This window comes from Spodoptera frugiperda, chromosome 12 (genome assembly GCF_023101765.2).
Source record: "Spodoptera frugiperda isolate SF20-4 chromosome 12, AGI-APGP_CSIRO_Sfru_2.0, whole genome shotgun sequence".
In the NCBI taxonomy this organism is placed as follows: domain Eukaryota; kingdom Metazoa; phylum Arthropoda; class Insecta; order Lepidoptera; family Noctuidae; genus Spodoptera; species Spodoptera frugiperda.
Genome location: NC_064223.1, coordinates 12,036,213 through 12,052,034, shown reverse-complemented (window position 1 = coordinate 12,052,034; position 15,822 = coordinate 12,036,213). Strand labels below are relative to the sequence as shown.

General features: G+C 34.7%; 2 protein-coding genes and 1 long non-coding RNA gene across 6 annotated transcripts in view; all 3 read left to right on the top strand.

Annotated features, from left to right (window-relative positions):
- LOC118262350 (E3 ubiquitin-protein ligase RNF13) overlaps window positions 1-5,070 on the top strand; it is a 33,450-nt gene extending 28,380 nt beyond the window's left edge. For all 4 annotated transcript variants that reach the window (XM_035573610.2, XM_050697695.1, XM_035573611.2 and 1 more), the window contains one exon: window positions 1,364-5,070. In XM_035573610.2, the coding sequence (XP_035429503.2) occupies window positions 1,364-1,425 (62 nt within the window). In that variant the 3' untranslated portion in view covers window positions 1,426-5,070. The remainder of the gene's footprint in view (window positions 1-1,363) is intronic.
- Window positions 5,071-5,198: 128 nt separating this feature from the next.
- LOC118262803 (bile salt-activated lipase) lies at window positions 5,199-15,284 on the top strand. The gene is made up of 3 exons (XM_035574413.2): window positions 5,199-5,927; window positions 11,131-12,368; window positions 14,258-15,284. Exons 1-3 carry the CDS (start codon window positions 5,757-5,759, stop codon window positions 14,451-14,453), a joined length of 1,605 nt encoding a protein of 534 aa, XP_035430306.2. The 5' UTR covers window positions 5,199-5,756; the 3' UTR covers window positions 14,454-15,284.
- On the top strand, window positions 5,934-9,800 carry LOC126911295 (uncharacterized). The gene is made up of 2 exons (XR_007705813.1): window positions 5,934-8,399; window positions 8,746-9,800. It is a non-coding gene; the product is annotated as an uncharacterized LOC126911295 (long non-coding RNA).
- Window positions 15,285-15,822: the final 538 nt, after the last annotated feature.

Here is a 15,822-nt window from a genome sequence, read left to right as displayed (position 1 = left end):
AAAAATTTGTCGTAGAGTGTCGACATCTCATGTTATTATTGCTTATTATTTGTTTTTCTTGTTTTGCATTTTAGTTGTTAGCTATATTTACGTCCTTTTGGTCATACTCATCTTCGTGGCAATCCGCGTCATCGGCATCCTATGGTCAGTACACACCATCTTCATTTACGTTGCACTAAATCCATATATTATATAACATAAATAGTTTATATACATCTATTATATTCCACCTTTCTCTTCAAAGTTAAGCTACTTGTGGCCATTCATTCACAAACTCGATTCTCCCTATGGAAAAGGGGGGTCCCTTTCTCTCACCCTTTCTTTCCTTCCCCCCCCCCCCTCTCCCTGTCCATCGTTTATTTGATCGTCACCACTCACTTTGTGACATTATTTCCATTCACACCCGTATTCGTAAGAGATATAAATTGAAAACTTACCATCGATGTTCTCCTGTATTAAAGACAGTGGTTTAAAATGAATGTGAGTTGGTCCAAGCATCGCTATTTACTATAAACTGTAAACAAACCCCAGAAGGGCTTCAAATTGTATGCTGGAGGTTTCGACAAATTCTCTTAAACTTGTTTTTGCTTTAATTTCCTGTATTGTACAGTGTTGTTATAGTTTGTTTTCCATTTTAGTTTTTAGCTTTACCTACTTTCTTATGGTTCTAATCATCTTCGTGGCAATCTGCGTCATCAGCTCCCTATGGTCAGTAGTCAGTACACCGCATGTATCTTCATTCACAATGCACTAACGGCCGAAACTAATAACTTTTCTCAATCAAACAATTACCAGTCTGTGGATAAGGTTACACTATAAATGCAATAAATTTGATTTAATTTTATAAATAATCGATTTTTTACATTGAACACTGAATTGACAAATGTCTGTATGACGTCTAAGAACGTATAATGAGTTATGGTAAGCGTCCACAGGATCCCATCAAACGGATTGAATGTGTCCACTGTTCGGTAGCGTTCGGATTGCCGATGACACTTTCACTCGGATTTTTGGCATCGGCATTCCGTATGACGTCATCGGTGCGCATAGCAGCATGTAGGCATTGCCAATGAACCGTACGTACGATGCGGATCAGTGTACGCTTACTGTTATACAGTTACATACAGCACTCTATAGGTATTTGTCAATGGTTTATGTCAAAAATTAGTTTATAATTATATTGAACCACAGATTTTTAATTGTAAAAATTGGGCTGGTTATTATTTTCCTATACCCATACCCTTTAATCCACATATTTATGTATGTTTATTTATGTTTATGTATGTTTATTGTATACCTTCTAACAAATACTTAATATTTCGTAACTAGAACTGTTATGGCTAAATAGTAATTTTGTTTGCAGGCGTAGCAGCGCTTCCGGCGGTTCCTCAGTCGTCATCGATTCCACGCAATCTCGACTTATGAGCGAGTCATGGAAGCAACTGTTCTCATAGTCCGACTGTCTGACTGTCTGACTGTCTGACCGTCGATACTCTTGCACCGAGTGAGCACGCTCCTTATATTAGCTCTGTCGCCCGCCCGCGTGTACGAAACTGAATCTTATTAATGCATAGATAAATAATTACTTTTTTTCAATGAACATTATCGATTATCCCAAACCCTAATTCAATATACTTTGAAGCTACACTAGAGACGTAAATAATTAATAATTATTTAGTATTGATTTAATGCAAATGTGAAATAATTATAATCAATTGAATAAATGAATTTAAAATGAGATCGAACTCAGTGGGCGTGCGACCAAGGCGTATAAATGTTCGAATTTCAATTACAATATATATTTTTATATGGAACGCTTCAAACTAGACATTGTGTCTTTAAAAACTCTTGCTTTCGTTGAAATGTGACTTTTTGATGTATTAAACCAAAGTTCGTGAGAAAAAATAATTTTCTTCTAAATTATAAACTTTAAACGATTGGAACAAAACTATGAATACACTAAATAAATGTGTTGGCTATTTTTTTTAAATTTCATACCGATTAGTAACGTCAAGGCAAGCTCCTACTGTTGTTGCGTGTGTTTCTAAGTAATAGACTAATTTAAAACTGGAAAAATTATGTCAACTAGCTTTGTTACTGAAAAATGTTTATTTCACAAAACGTTTTTGAAGGTACTATAAGTCGTACACGTCTCGATCAGTAAATAAATTGACTGAATACAGACGACTTGAGTAAAATGGTGATGAACTAAAAATTTGTGTACTAATGCAATTATTTCAATCGACTTTAAATTCTATTAACTATACACAAGGATGAAATTGCCATCGAGATATATTTGTTGTAAAAACCAAATGTTTTCTGTGGCTACCGTTTGCCTTATTATGACAGCAATAGAATTCAAAATTGGTCAGCCTAGCTGTAAATGAAGTTGGTGTGTTTGTGCTTATTATAATTTGGCCAAAGTGAAACATATCGCGATTTATGTGTTCATGCAAAAGTGAATCTTAAATTGGGAGAGAATAAAGGTGATAACTGGATGTTCTGTTTGGATTCTAAGTATCTTTGCATACTAAAGTCGAGCAAAACTGTATTAGAACACTTGGCAAGTGCGCGGACGATGAAATATAAAGGTGCAATTATAATTGGAGTATTTCTCTAACAGTCCATATTATTACACTATTTTTTGTACCAAAAATTTTTTCAAGCTCATTTCATATACTGTATTAGTCTATTATACAACTTTACACCTTATCTCAAAGAAATTAAACTTAATATCCAACACCACTGAAAGTGATATAATACCTTTTTAATGAGATGACTTGTTGCTATGGACTAAAACCTCAATTATGTTAACTACTATTATTTATCTATTTATATATTAATAATCATTGTAGATAGTCTTCAAATCAGTTTGTAACAATGTTAATTTCAAAATGGTAGCTAAAATTATTGTTTTGAATTCATTTTATTTTAATGTATTGTGAAATGTTACGGACAATCAAAATGCAGTCTTATTGTAAGCCATAGAAGGTTGAATGTTGCTCAACGAAATGAATAAAGAATAAACGAACATGGAGAGATTAAAGTAACTTTTTTTCCCGTAAGATTTTTCAATAGTTTCAATGATAATTATAATATTTTTTTATTAAATTCCACGGTAGGTTGTGAGTCGAGCCGCTTGCAAGTCAAGTCTCACAATACAATGTTATCAAATTATTCTGTATTATAAATAAATATAAATTAATTAATGTAGAAATGTTTAATAGTAAGTTAATGTTAAATCTTTAAGTGATTACGGAATATATTTAGTAGAATTTTATTTACTCTTTAGTTTTATTAAATCTGATACCTTTTGTGTGTCGAATTAAAATGATGTACGTTTTGTCAGTTGACTTTGCTTTCTATGATCTTTGCAATTAGATCGATTTTTGCATATTCTCTCGTTCGTTTTAGCAGCCTGTGTCATAAGAAAATAAATTAAGTCAAATATATTGACAGCAAGTGCCTTTATTTATCTAAAATATAACAAACTTGAGAAGGAAAGCCTATAATATATAATCTAATATATAATACATAATAATCATTTTAATTCGACACCAAAGGGACAAAATAAACTGTATAAATGGTAATGCATCACCCTGTATATAGGATCAGTTGGAGTATGTAGCGGCGACTTCGCTAACGCCATAATATTGTGACTAAACATCTACTAATACTTATTTACTTTATATTATGTGATCATTTTAAACCTATATTGACGTAAATTGACAAAAATGCATGCTATTCTAGCACTTATGAGCTTACATTTCTACTTTGACGTGAAAAATGTTGTGTGTTACGGCTCCACACGTTTTTGGGCCAAATGTTGGCACCAACATGACTAAGTGTACGGTCCCTACAGTTGGTTAAAATACAGTAAAGTTTTTACGTTAACGCGAACGAAACGTTACCACGTTTAGCCCTCTGATTGGTTGGTTCGTTGAAGCAGCCAATCAGAACGGTGAACGTCATAAACGTGTCCAACGCGTTAAACGAACTCGCACTAGATCCTCTGCTTTAGATAGAGCGGTATTGACCAATGTTCAGACCAATCTGTGGAGCCGTCAAGTTTTATACGAAAGACGAAATTAATTACAGTTTAGTCTACGCCACTTAAAACGGTTTAAAGGGAATTTTATGAATTTAATATCTATTTATATATTACACAGCTGACAGAGTCATTTAATTATTACTTAAACTATTTTTTAGTACTGATTTCCTTCAGAAAATAATTGCTAAGGACGAGGTTAAGTAACCATTAAATGACTCTGAGTACGGCGGTTAGTTGTCTTCGCTCGATTTTATATTGTTTTCTTTATATATTACTTAACTTTATCAAAATTCATGCATCGGTTTAGATATATAAACGAAACCTATATAGGAATATGTTTCTGCTCTTTCTTTATGCGTCAAGTAAACTCAAAATTACCGACTTTATACTCGTTTTATACGCAGACATTTAATGATTAGTTAAACTATTCCTTAGTAACGATTTTGTTCCAAAAACAATTACTAAGGACTAGGTTAAGTAACCATTAAATAACTCTGAGTATGGCAGTTAATTTCAAGTTATAATATTTGTACACGTGTAAAATAAATCATGATTATAATTAAACACGACACTATTGCGTCAATGTAGCGTTGTAAAGTTTTAAGTCACAAACAAGCTATACATAGAATGAACGAGGAATATTCTAGAATGTTACAAATACTTCTTACAACGTATCGGATCTGTAGTTCATTGATTTTAAAAGTTATCCTACACTTTTATATTTATTTTCTAGGAATTGTGTTTAGTATATTCGACGTTATGTAAATATTAAATAAGTTAAAATTATCTTGCCTAAATTCTGACATAAATGCATATTTTTCTTCTGAGTTCGTTCTATGTATATCTTGTTTGTATCTGATGACTATTATGTAATGCTTTATTTACTTGTGATATATTTGTATGTTTAAGAGCGACCGGTCGCGAAGTGAACTTGATTTGTTGTGTATGTATGCTGAATGTGGTCGGTGACCATCAAACTGATTTCCAACTATAGAAATAAAGCCAAAGGAAATATTGAATGGTTTTTTATTTGTTTGTCTAAATTACACTTAGATTTCAGTCATGATTGTGCCACTACAGGGCAAAGACCTCCTTCCACTCCTCTCTGTTTAAAGCTTTTTGCGGCCAATCCTTGTCATAGATGTCGAGTGGATAGTGTTACATGTCATGTTATGTAAAAAAAATATCAACGAATTTTACAAGGTACATATCGCTTAGATAACAATTTTATTTGGATACTTTATATATAACAAAGGTCATCGAAAGTCACATCTTAAGATTATGTTCCTTTCATACAAAGAAGATCAAATTCATGTAAACTACTGAACCGATTTTAATTAAACTTGATACACAGTGTAACAAGGTCTAAAAAGTTAATTATAAACATTTTCAAGAAAATATTTCAAAAACAACTTTAACGAAGTATTTAGATGTTGCGTATGATAGATACCAAGTTAATTCATAATTATTTTTTTATTAAAATTGGTAATAGGTCTTTCCCATTGGCTTGAAACTTGAGAGTTTGTATGGACACGCGCGCCGCGTAAATGCTCCTAACTTCAAGCAACATTTTTTGCAGGCGTTTTTATGACGGATGTTTTTTAACACACAGATATTTTTCAGTACTTAATGACATTGAATCAGTCACACTCAAAGTGTTTGCGAAGTAGCACGTTTAATACTAAAATAGCCTGTACTCGACAAAATGTACAAATTAATATTATTTCTGGTGTTAGTAAAATGTTTATTTGGTAAAGAATCGGGCCCCACTGTGATTACTAAAAAGGGAACGATTAAAGGGTTACAGGCGGAAGATGGTTACTCTATGTATCTGGGAATACCTTACGCTCTGGTAGATGAAAGCGATCCATTTGGGGTAAGTTTTTACAATTCTTAAGTCTTTGACTGCCAACAGAAAACTGTTGAAGGCAAATCCTCCGCGAACTTCGGTCACCGGTGACCACTACGGCATTCAATGTGTTAATTGTAAAGTCTGTCAATATTTTATATAGAATTTTCGACTTTGTATTAATAAAAAAATAAAATTAAAAATACAATGAATAAAAAAGGTAATTTAAAAAACTAAAAAACCCGACTGCGTTTCTCTATAATATGAAAATGAAAAAACCCTGAAACAAGAAAGTCATTGTACCCGATTGAAGCAGTCGGGACGCATTCTAAATATGAAGACTTAGTGAGGCTTTCTAGAATGGGTATACATACCTACATACATACATACTTTGAATAACCCTTCTTCTGGCGCAGTCGGGTAAAAAGTTGGTAGTATTTTTTTTATTTTATACGAGTTGCTAGTAAAATATTATCGTCAATTGTTATTTTATACTAACTACTACCAGCGGGTTCGCCTGCTTTTCTAGAGTATATTACATATTAATCTATTCCTGAATATAATATTCAGTTTCATTCGTTAGCCTTTGCGTGAAAGAGTTAGCTACTTATATACATATATAGATCCTAAAACCTTTCGCATATATAACATTAATAGGATAGGATAAGTGCGAAAGTCTTTCATTCCCGTTAAACGATGGGAGGATAGAGAGTGATATAGATTGCCTACATTTTCCCTTTAAACTAGAAAAAGCTAGTAACTTAGGTAATCTAAGATTTAGATTCTAAGCACATAAGTCTAACGCAGGCTACACTCCTTTCGATTTTACTGTACAGTCGAACTTTACAATTAAAACTGCACAATTGAAATCGGAAGGTGTTGCGTGTTAAAGACAGTTTCATGATTTAATTACTCAATTTTCAGTTAGATAGGTACTCCGTGACTGAATCTCTAGCCATTGTTCTGCCGCCGTAAGTGCGGGCCTGCGGTCGGCGAGCAAGGGTAGCTCGCCGCCCGACCAGAACTAGACCCGTGCGGCGCGTCGCGTTCTGCGTGCGCCTCAAAGAGTCACCAGACCACCACAGATGGGGCCCAGTAGGGCTGATGCTTGAGCCGGAGCTGCGGACTACCTAGCGGGTTTACCGGGGCTCCAGCTCGAAAAGCAGGAGTAGGAACGGTGTTTTTTTGTCAGTAAGAGTCTGACACTCCCTCTCGCCTCGCCCAAGGCGGTAGAAGTCATTGGATGATTTTCCCCTTCAACAAAAAAAGCTATTGTTCTAGTTTACGCTATCCACCGATGAAAAACAAAGATTACGTAGATTAAATCTATATCATATCTAATACCGATAATACCGACCCCACGTACATCAGACACTTGACAATACAAAACAAATAAGATGATATAATCTTTATTCTGCACGTAATTGATGTACTTGAAGTTTAGTCGTATACAAGTGGTTCTTTAGTTGATACTTTTTTTAGAATTTTATGGTAATTGATAGAGAATACATCGAATCAATAAAAAGCCCGTTTGCGGCGTCTTAATAAAAAACTACGTGAGATAAATATTACATGGATCTTAATTATGATGCATATTATCGGCTTACTCACGTAACTGTTTGACGAGGAACTTGACTAGGCGACACACGACGCGGTGATTGCCGCGCTGCTACTGCCGCGTCGTGTGTCACGGAATGCTGCTCATGAATATGAGCCTCTAGCATAGCTTGAAACTAGTCGAGTTCTTCGTCAAACAATTACGTGAGTAAGCCGATAACATAATTATTAATTTAGTGTCTCACGAAAAGTTTCGTTTGTATGTGGCAGGCTGTTGATCTCTGTCAATCTATATCTTATTTCTTATTCTCCATCTATGAGATACATACACAGCTACGTAAATGATAAAGTTTGTTTTTGTTATTTCAGTGTAAGATAAACAACATTTATCTTGTATCTAAGTCTTTTTATATTTTTTTAATGGATATTGTAAAAGGTGGAACGCTGAATAGGGATGATGACAGGGTATGAAAATTAACAATCTAATTAGTTAGTCCTTCAGGTAATGAAAACATTAGACGTATTTGTTTAATCATATTAGATAACAATACATAGATAAAACGAATTAAGGTTTAGAAGTGGGAACAAATACGTCATTTCTACGTATAAAACGTACCTAGAAGTGACGTCACGCGATATTTCAAATCGATATATTTTCGAAAGTATTTGTTATCATAAAAAAATACATTTCTAATGTTTTCAAATAATCTACAAGACAGACATTAAAATAAAAATTAGTCATCTATTCAATAAAATTCAAATCCTTCATTAGGGTAAACTTACTTAATTCGTACCTGCGCCTAAATCGTACCTCGTCTATATCTCGCATCGGGTAATAGTTACCAGCACCTCTGGTGGCATAAAATGTCAATAATAGTCGGCCATATTGCCATGTGACAAATAAACACCTGTTATGTTGCTCCCGACTAAAATATTGAACAGGTAAGTTTTTTCTTACTTTTTGAGTAATTTTTTCGCATACTTCACAAGAACTGTCTTCCAAGTATACCGTTCATAAGTTGTTTAACTGTTTATTATATATTTATGCGTATATTTGTGAATATATTTCACGTAGTAAAGCCGGCTTGTTCGTTGACAGTTTTTTTTACGGCACATTTGAAATTAATTTGATACTTGTGCCTATTTCGTACTCGCAGCAACTTCTTAAAACGTACCGGTACGATTTAGGAAAACAATTTTTAATTTCACAGTGAATATTAACTACTTGATTATTTTTTAGTTTTTTTTTTAATTTAATTGTGTCTAATTATTTTTGTTACTATTTTAGGGCAACATGAACATCATCAACATTTTAGCTCGAAATAAAAATAGAAGAAACCAAGAAGAAGACCATATCAAAGAAGCTAAATTTAAAGAAAACGAAAACACCTCAAAAAGGAAACAAGAAAAAGAAACAAGAACAAGATGAAAATGATAGTTGGTATTGCAAAATATGTCAAGAAGACGTAAAAGAAAACATGATTAAATGCAGTAATTGTGAAGTATGGGCACATGAGCTTTGTGCAGGAACAACTAAAAAAACACAATGTTATTATTGCGATAGCTGTCAGGATTTGGCAAAGACCATCCGCTGTATTAATAAGAATTAATTTAGGTACATTAAGATTAAGAAAAAGAGGAGAAGATTATTAAGATTGTGATTTTTAAGACTGTAAACCAATGATAGGATCTCAAAGTAAGATTTAAGAATATACTAGTACGATTTAAGATGAATGGTCTTAAATCGTACTTTTTTTAAGTTTTTGAAAATTGTTTATTTCTCAGAAGTTTACAAGATTTATGTTATTTTTTGTTGAAATACTAATAGAACATTAGTGAAATTATAATTACTTAATATAAATAACTGTGTATCATTGTTCATTTCCAAAATTTTTGAGGTTCTCCTTAAGTGGTACGAATTGGGCAAGTTTACCCTACATTCCACAATGAGTGGCTTAGATGGTAACTTAAGCTAGAGAGCTAGCTACAAATTATTGTGGACCCTGTCGGGCACAGCAAGGGAATATGCAATTTTTATACAAATAAAAGGAATGTCAAATCATTAAATTAAATCTAATTGGGTACTATCCTCGGTCAAAAATAAATTATTACAACTTTTCAATACAATAAAATATTAAAAAATAATCACACTCTCATTCATAAATTTGATGAACTATTTAATTTTCGATTTTTTTCTAGCTAAATTTCTAGAAATAAGTCTGCTATTTGACGTCAAAAACTTATGACGTCATAACGCACTATTTCATACAAAGTTCATAGAAAATATCGTTTTTGACGTTTCGAAAAAAGTATTGAATTTGACTAGTAGGAAAGTAGCCTATTCTTAAACTGAGAATTATAACTTGACCAACACTTGTAACTTATATTGTAACATTGGTTAAATTGAAAAAAAAAAACAAATCAAACCATGTATAGAATACATACGCAAAAATATTGTATAAAAACGACAACACGGGTATTTCCTCGTTAGGATTGTTCAAATACAAATTATCATGATTATCAACAATGGAGACCGCAAAATTAGCTTGAATGGTACCTAAGTCAACATAGTGTGGCGTCAGTATGTCTTATTAATTTCTGTTGCCATACGGATGTTGTAGTCAGCCAACTTAATTCGTAAGCAGGTGAGAAAATGACTACTTACTAGCTGATGCTGCGGCTTCCCTACGGGATTACAGACTTTGAGTCTTATAAAAGTAGCCTAAGTAATTTCTCAGTACAGCGGTTAATTCGTTTCAGCCATTTCAGAGATTAGCCAGAACAAACCGACAGGCAGACAACAATTGTAATAAATGTTATTTTGGTATACCTATGTATGTATCGTATGTGTGTTCGTATTATGCATGTAGAACAAACAGACACTCAAATTTTATGTGTATAAAGATTCAGTATAAATACAGCAACTATTGCTATACTAAATTGTAAATATGCTTCTTAATGAAGTGATCTATCTTTGTTTTCCTTTCTACATTATAGCTGCATATCAAATAATGTTGTTCACTCTACTTCATGTGACGTGCTTCTACTCTTTCAGCTAAATAGTATTGGAATGGAAAAGTAAATGTTTAATATAAACAGATAAGTCTAATTATATACCATAACGTCACATCTTTTAATTCCTAACTGAGTATGCACACTGCACCTATTATTAAATGTAACAACCAGCTTTAACCTATTGTTTTTCATAGTTATTTTAATACCTACACCTTCTGAGAAATTTTCGAGAAACCAAAATATCCCAATTCTACCTACTTCATTATAAGGTCCGGGAATCGAACCCGAGACCGCTTGCCCAGCATTTATAATGGCGAACACTACATTTGCCCAATAAGGCAGCCAGAACATAAAATTGTACCTGTAAAAGGTTCAAAACCTATAAAATTCAAATTTTAATTCAAATAGTACAGTGCCCATTGCGAGGGCTTTCCAGATTGGATTGCATTAATTACAATTTGTATGGCGCAACAATAGCAATGCGTCTATAAGCACTCTCTTGACGTCTCATACAAATCGTAGTTAACGTAAACTTACAATAAAAACTTACTTGTCAGTTTGAACTAATCGTCGCGTACACCCAACATGTCTACTTACCTTAGCTGACAACTTCTCACATCACACACGCAACTATAAAATTACCGTTTAACATTTTCAGGCGGCGTTACCTCATCCTGGATTCAATGAAACTTACAAAGCATTTGATGATAGCGTCGCGTGTCCTCAGACCAGCCGAGCTGGTGCACTTTTAGGCACAATGCAATGCTTACAACTAAATATCTACGTACCAAATAACGCAAGCTTCAGCAACAAGGTACCTGTCATGGTTTACATTCATGGAGGATCCTTCATACGAGGTAGCAAAGCAATGGAAAATCTATCCCCTAAATTCCTTATTAGAAATGACGTCATCATAGTCTCAATAAACTACAGACTAGGACCATACGGCTTCCTCTGCGTGAGTGCACCTGGCTACAGCAACCAAGGTTTGAAGGACCAGATCTTGGCGTTGAAATGGGTTAAAGACAACATTGAAGCGTTTGGAGGAGACAGTTCCAAGATAACAGCTTTTGGCCAGTCAGCGGGAGCCATGACCTTAGACCTTCAATTGTTAACTACTAAGGATTTAGTTCACAGAGCAATTATTCAAAGTGGTACGGCGTTGACAACGTGGGTTATAACCACACGTAATGATAATATACCAGTCAGTTTAGCCAATAAACTGGGATATTCTGGTAATGATGTGCAGGAAGCACTAGATTATCTTGTCGACAAGGAACCAATGGACACTATACAAGCAAGTGTAGATACAGGAATTTTTAACGCACATCCATTAACTAAACCATGTGTAGAAATAGAAGGTGACAATGCGTACTTAACAGATTTCCCAGTCAACCTGCAACCCCAAGTTAAAGGGATGGATATTATGATCGGCCACACAAATAAGGAAGTTATGTTTATATATCCGAAAGAGACTGACAAAGAGTACTATGAGAATTACAGGTTTGCAGAAGAATTGAAACAAGGTTTTGACGATGTTTACGACGAGGAAAATGTACGACATTTCTACACAGGTGATACGGTTTTAAGCGTGGAATCACAAGACGATATCTTCGATTTTGGAACAGATTTCGTCTTCGCCTACCCGACAGAGAGATCCATTAACAGATATCTAGAGGCCAATGCAAATAAAGTATACAGATACCTGTTCGCCTACGAGGGTGGTAGGAATAGAAATAAAGTGTTGGGAAATTTCACTGCACCCGGAGCGTGTCACGGTGACGATTTAGGATATTTGTTCGAGATGGACATATTTGAGGGTGGAGTGCCCAATGAAGATGACCAGAAGATGATTGATGTTATGACTACAATGTGGACGAATTTCGCGAAATATGGGTAAATATTATTGAAAATTTAATAATTATAAGTTTTATACATATAAATACACACGCGCATACGTGCGTCGCGACACACAAAAAGATCAGTAACACACACAAAACACACATACTGTAAACAATTTGTACTAAACCTATGTAACAGTTCCTGGCCACATTAACTATTAGACGATACTCTTTTTACAAGTTTTTATTTAAGGCCAGCCGTACACGGACTGCTTCAAGCAGTTAGGGCGGCCGTACACGGACTGCTCGAGCGGTCGGCGTCGACTGCTTGAAGCTGTTGACGGCTTGAAGCGGTCGCGACTGCTCGAGCAGTCGTGTGTACGGCAGCGAATGAATGGCTATAGTTCATCGCGCAGTCGCGGCTTCAAGCAGTACGGCTGGCCTTATAACCGACTGCTTGAAGCCGCGACTGCGCGATGAACTATAGCCATTCATTCGCTGCCGTCGGCTGCTTGAAGCTGTTGCCGTTGCCGTCAACAGCTTCAAGCAGTCGACGCCGACCGCTCGAGCAGTCCGTGTACGGCCGCCCTAACATACATACCCTTAATTATACCCTACGGTCCAGCAATTACCAGAGCCTGCGTTGCCGAAGTACATGGGATTTCGCAGAGCCGCCAAGAATGCGAATTGCGAAGGCCCAATTGTAAGGATTGTATTGAGTAAAACACTCGACTGCTGGCTTTTATTAATAAGAATTGATATTTAAATACACGAGTAAGATACATTGATATATGCGAACTTAGAACTATATATAGGTCTCTTCACTACACCTTCCACGGAAGGATTAAATAAAATATTATGTTAGTATTATTTTATTTTTATGATTAAACATGATTAACATACAAAACATTTTTTTTATATATTTTTTTTACATATTCGTTTATTAATGTTAATTAAGTCATACAAAAGTATAAAATACCTACCTACGTAAGAGTAAGGTTAATTTGAATAAGATTACAAGATAAGTATAACTAACAAAATAAAATGTTCAAAAAAAAAATTAACCTTTATTTTTTTTGTGTTTATTGTGTGTTCTCATAGGAACATTTTATTTTAAATATTATGAATAATACCATAATATTTTATACCCTTTATTTTTTTAGTCTATTTTTACTTAGTCCTATTCTTATAAATAATTAATATCTTACTTGTGTATTTAAATATCAATCCTTATTAATAAAAAAGTCAGTATTCATTCAGTCGAGTGTTTTACTCAATACAATCCTTACATGGCGATATCCAGCGAGTGATATCCAGGATCACCAAATCTATATTCATCTTGTACTTCATAATGTTTGATTTGAAATTCCTCCATGTTTCATCCTGGCTATTAGGTTAGGGTAGTCGAGATTGTTTTTGATTCGCCTTTTTGATTAATTATTCCACTTCTCATAATCCACACGATTGACAAAGCTATGTGAGCTTTTCCAATCAAATTTTTTATCAAATTTATTCAAAGCCCAACTACATATTTCTAAACTTTGATGCATAGAGGTATTTGATGAATTCCTCTATCTCATCAGGTTTTAGGGGATAGGGGAGAATGATAAAACAAAGACGCCAAGGGGACCTGCTACTACTGCTACCGCCACCACTACGCCGGCCGTGGTCGCTGATAAAAATGATGAAGGTGCATCTAATGTGGCCAGAGACTGTGGAACTGGAATGACACTTATAACTATAAATAAACAACTCGGCTTTCCGTTTCAAGCGGAAAGATTAATCCGTTTTGCTTTTGGAAGTCTCCGGTCAATCGGACCGGAGACTTCTTGACATTCCGGAAAAGTCTTAATGTGTTTTAATGTTCTGACATTCTCCACTATATTACAATCACTACAGTCGAAAATTGCATTGTATCTTTCAATATATTATTTTAACTTTCAGAGATCCAACGCCATCTTCAACGGACCTCATTACAACGCGATGGGAGCCGACAGAACCTGGATCAACACAGCGGCCATATTTGCTATTGAATCAACCAATCGCACTGGAATATCGAATATTTCAAAAAAGGATGTCTTTCTGGGAACTATATTACAAATTATATTATATAAGAATAACGAAAGAGGTTTTAGTGTAAATAAGATATAATACGTTCATTTTATGTATTTTTTGTTAATAATAGATTTAAAACATCTTTCCTGTATAGTGAGCTTGAAGAAGACATATATAAGTATAGGTATTGCACCGTGACTTTCATGTTTTTTTAACGATCATTTATTTATTTATTTCACTTGATTATTACATTTTTAAATATTAAATTAAGTAAGCTGTCGCAACACCGTATGTGACAAAATCACAAAAATTTTACTCATTTTTATTAAATCCAATAATTATACGATTTTGAAGTATTTTACACTATCTAACAAATAAACAATATATTTCAGAACTTTTTACAATTAAAAATCATGAGAGATAATTTATAAAACAAAATTTTACAAAAATAGTGAATAACAGTGACATGACATCTTATTCCTTCTTCTCATTCGTATCACTCTTGACAGAATGGTCGTGGTCAACACGTAGTGTCTGTGGATTGTGTGGCAGATGTTGCTCGCCTCACGATGTCCCGTCATCGCTCCCTGTTGGTGGTCAATCTGGTGCACTCGTGCACGGTATCTTATATCATTATCGATATCTTATGTCATTGGGTAAAAATTAAAATCACGATAATCACATATTAGTCATGAAGAGCTGCAGCTGCACTAAAGACACGCATGCCATCTCCAACCTCGTCGCCCAGCTCCGCCCCGCCATCATCGGCACCACCACCAGATGCAGTGGTGTCACCGACAGGTGCAGGCGCGTCGAGCTTTAGTGACGAGTACTTCTCCCCGCCCACGTACATTTTTATCAAATCATTTTTATGTTTTTTTTTTAAATGGTGCAAATAAACTGTTTTTCTTTCTTTCTTTCTTTTCTTTGTATATGACCATACCTTTTTTTTTTTTTTTTTTGAGGGGGCAAAGTCATCCAATGACTTTTCTCGCCTTGGGCGAGGCGAGAGGGAGTGTCAGACTCTTACTGACTAAAAACCACCCCGTTCCTTCTCCTGCTTTTCGAGCCGGAGCCCCGGTAAACCCGCTAGGTAGTCCGCAGCTCCGGATCAGGCATCAGCCCTGTTGGGCCCCATCTGTATGACCATACCTGAGGGCTAAAGCTGTGATGCTAGTAAGATATGTAAACTTCATACATCCTTATATGGTTTAAAACAGGCTCCTAGATGCTGGAACTCCAAATTTGATGCTGTTTTCAAAAAGTTTGGATTAAGCAATAGTAAAGCAGATCTGTGTGTTTATGTTGGTACTATTAATGGAGCAAAATGTTACTTGTGTTTGTATGTTGATGATGGACTAATATTTTCAAAAAATAGATTAACATTGAAGGAATTGATTGATGATTTAGTCAATATTTGAAGTTAAGACTTGTGCTCTCAAAAACTTTGTTGG

Coding starts and splice junctions, on each gene's coding strand:
- LOC118262803 (XM_035574413.2), top strand. CDS start 5,757: ATGTACAAATTAATATTATTTCTGGTGTTAGTAAAATGTTTATTTGGT. Junction 5,928..11,130: donor ATGAAAGCGATCCATTTGGG/GTAAGTTTTTAC, acceptor TAACATTTTCAG/GCGGCGTTACCTCATCCTGG. Junction 12,369..14,257: donor ACGAATTTCGCGAAATATGG/GTAAATATTATT, acceptor TTTAACTTTCAG/AGATCCAACGCCATCTTCAA.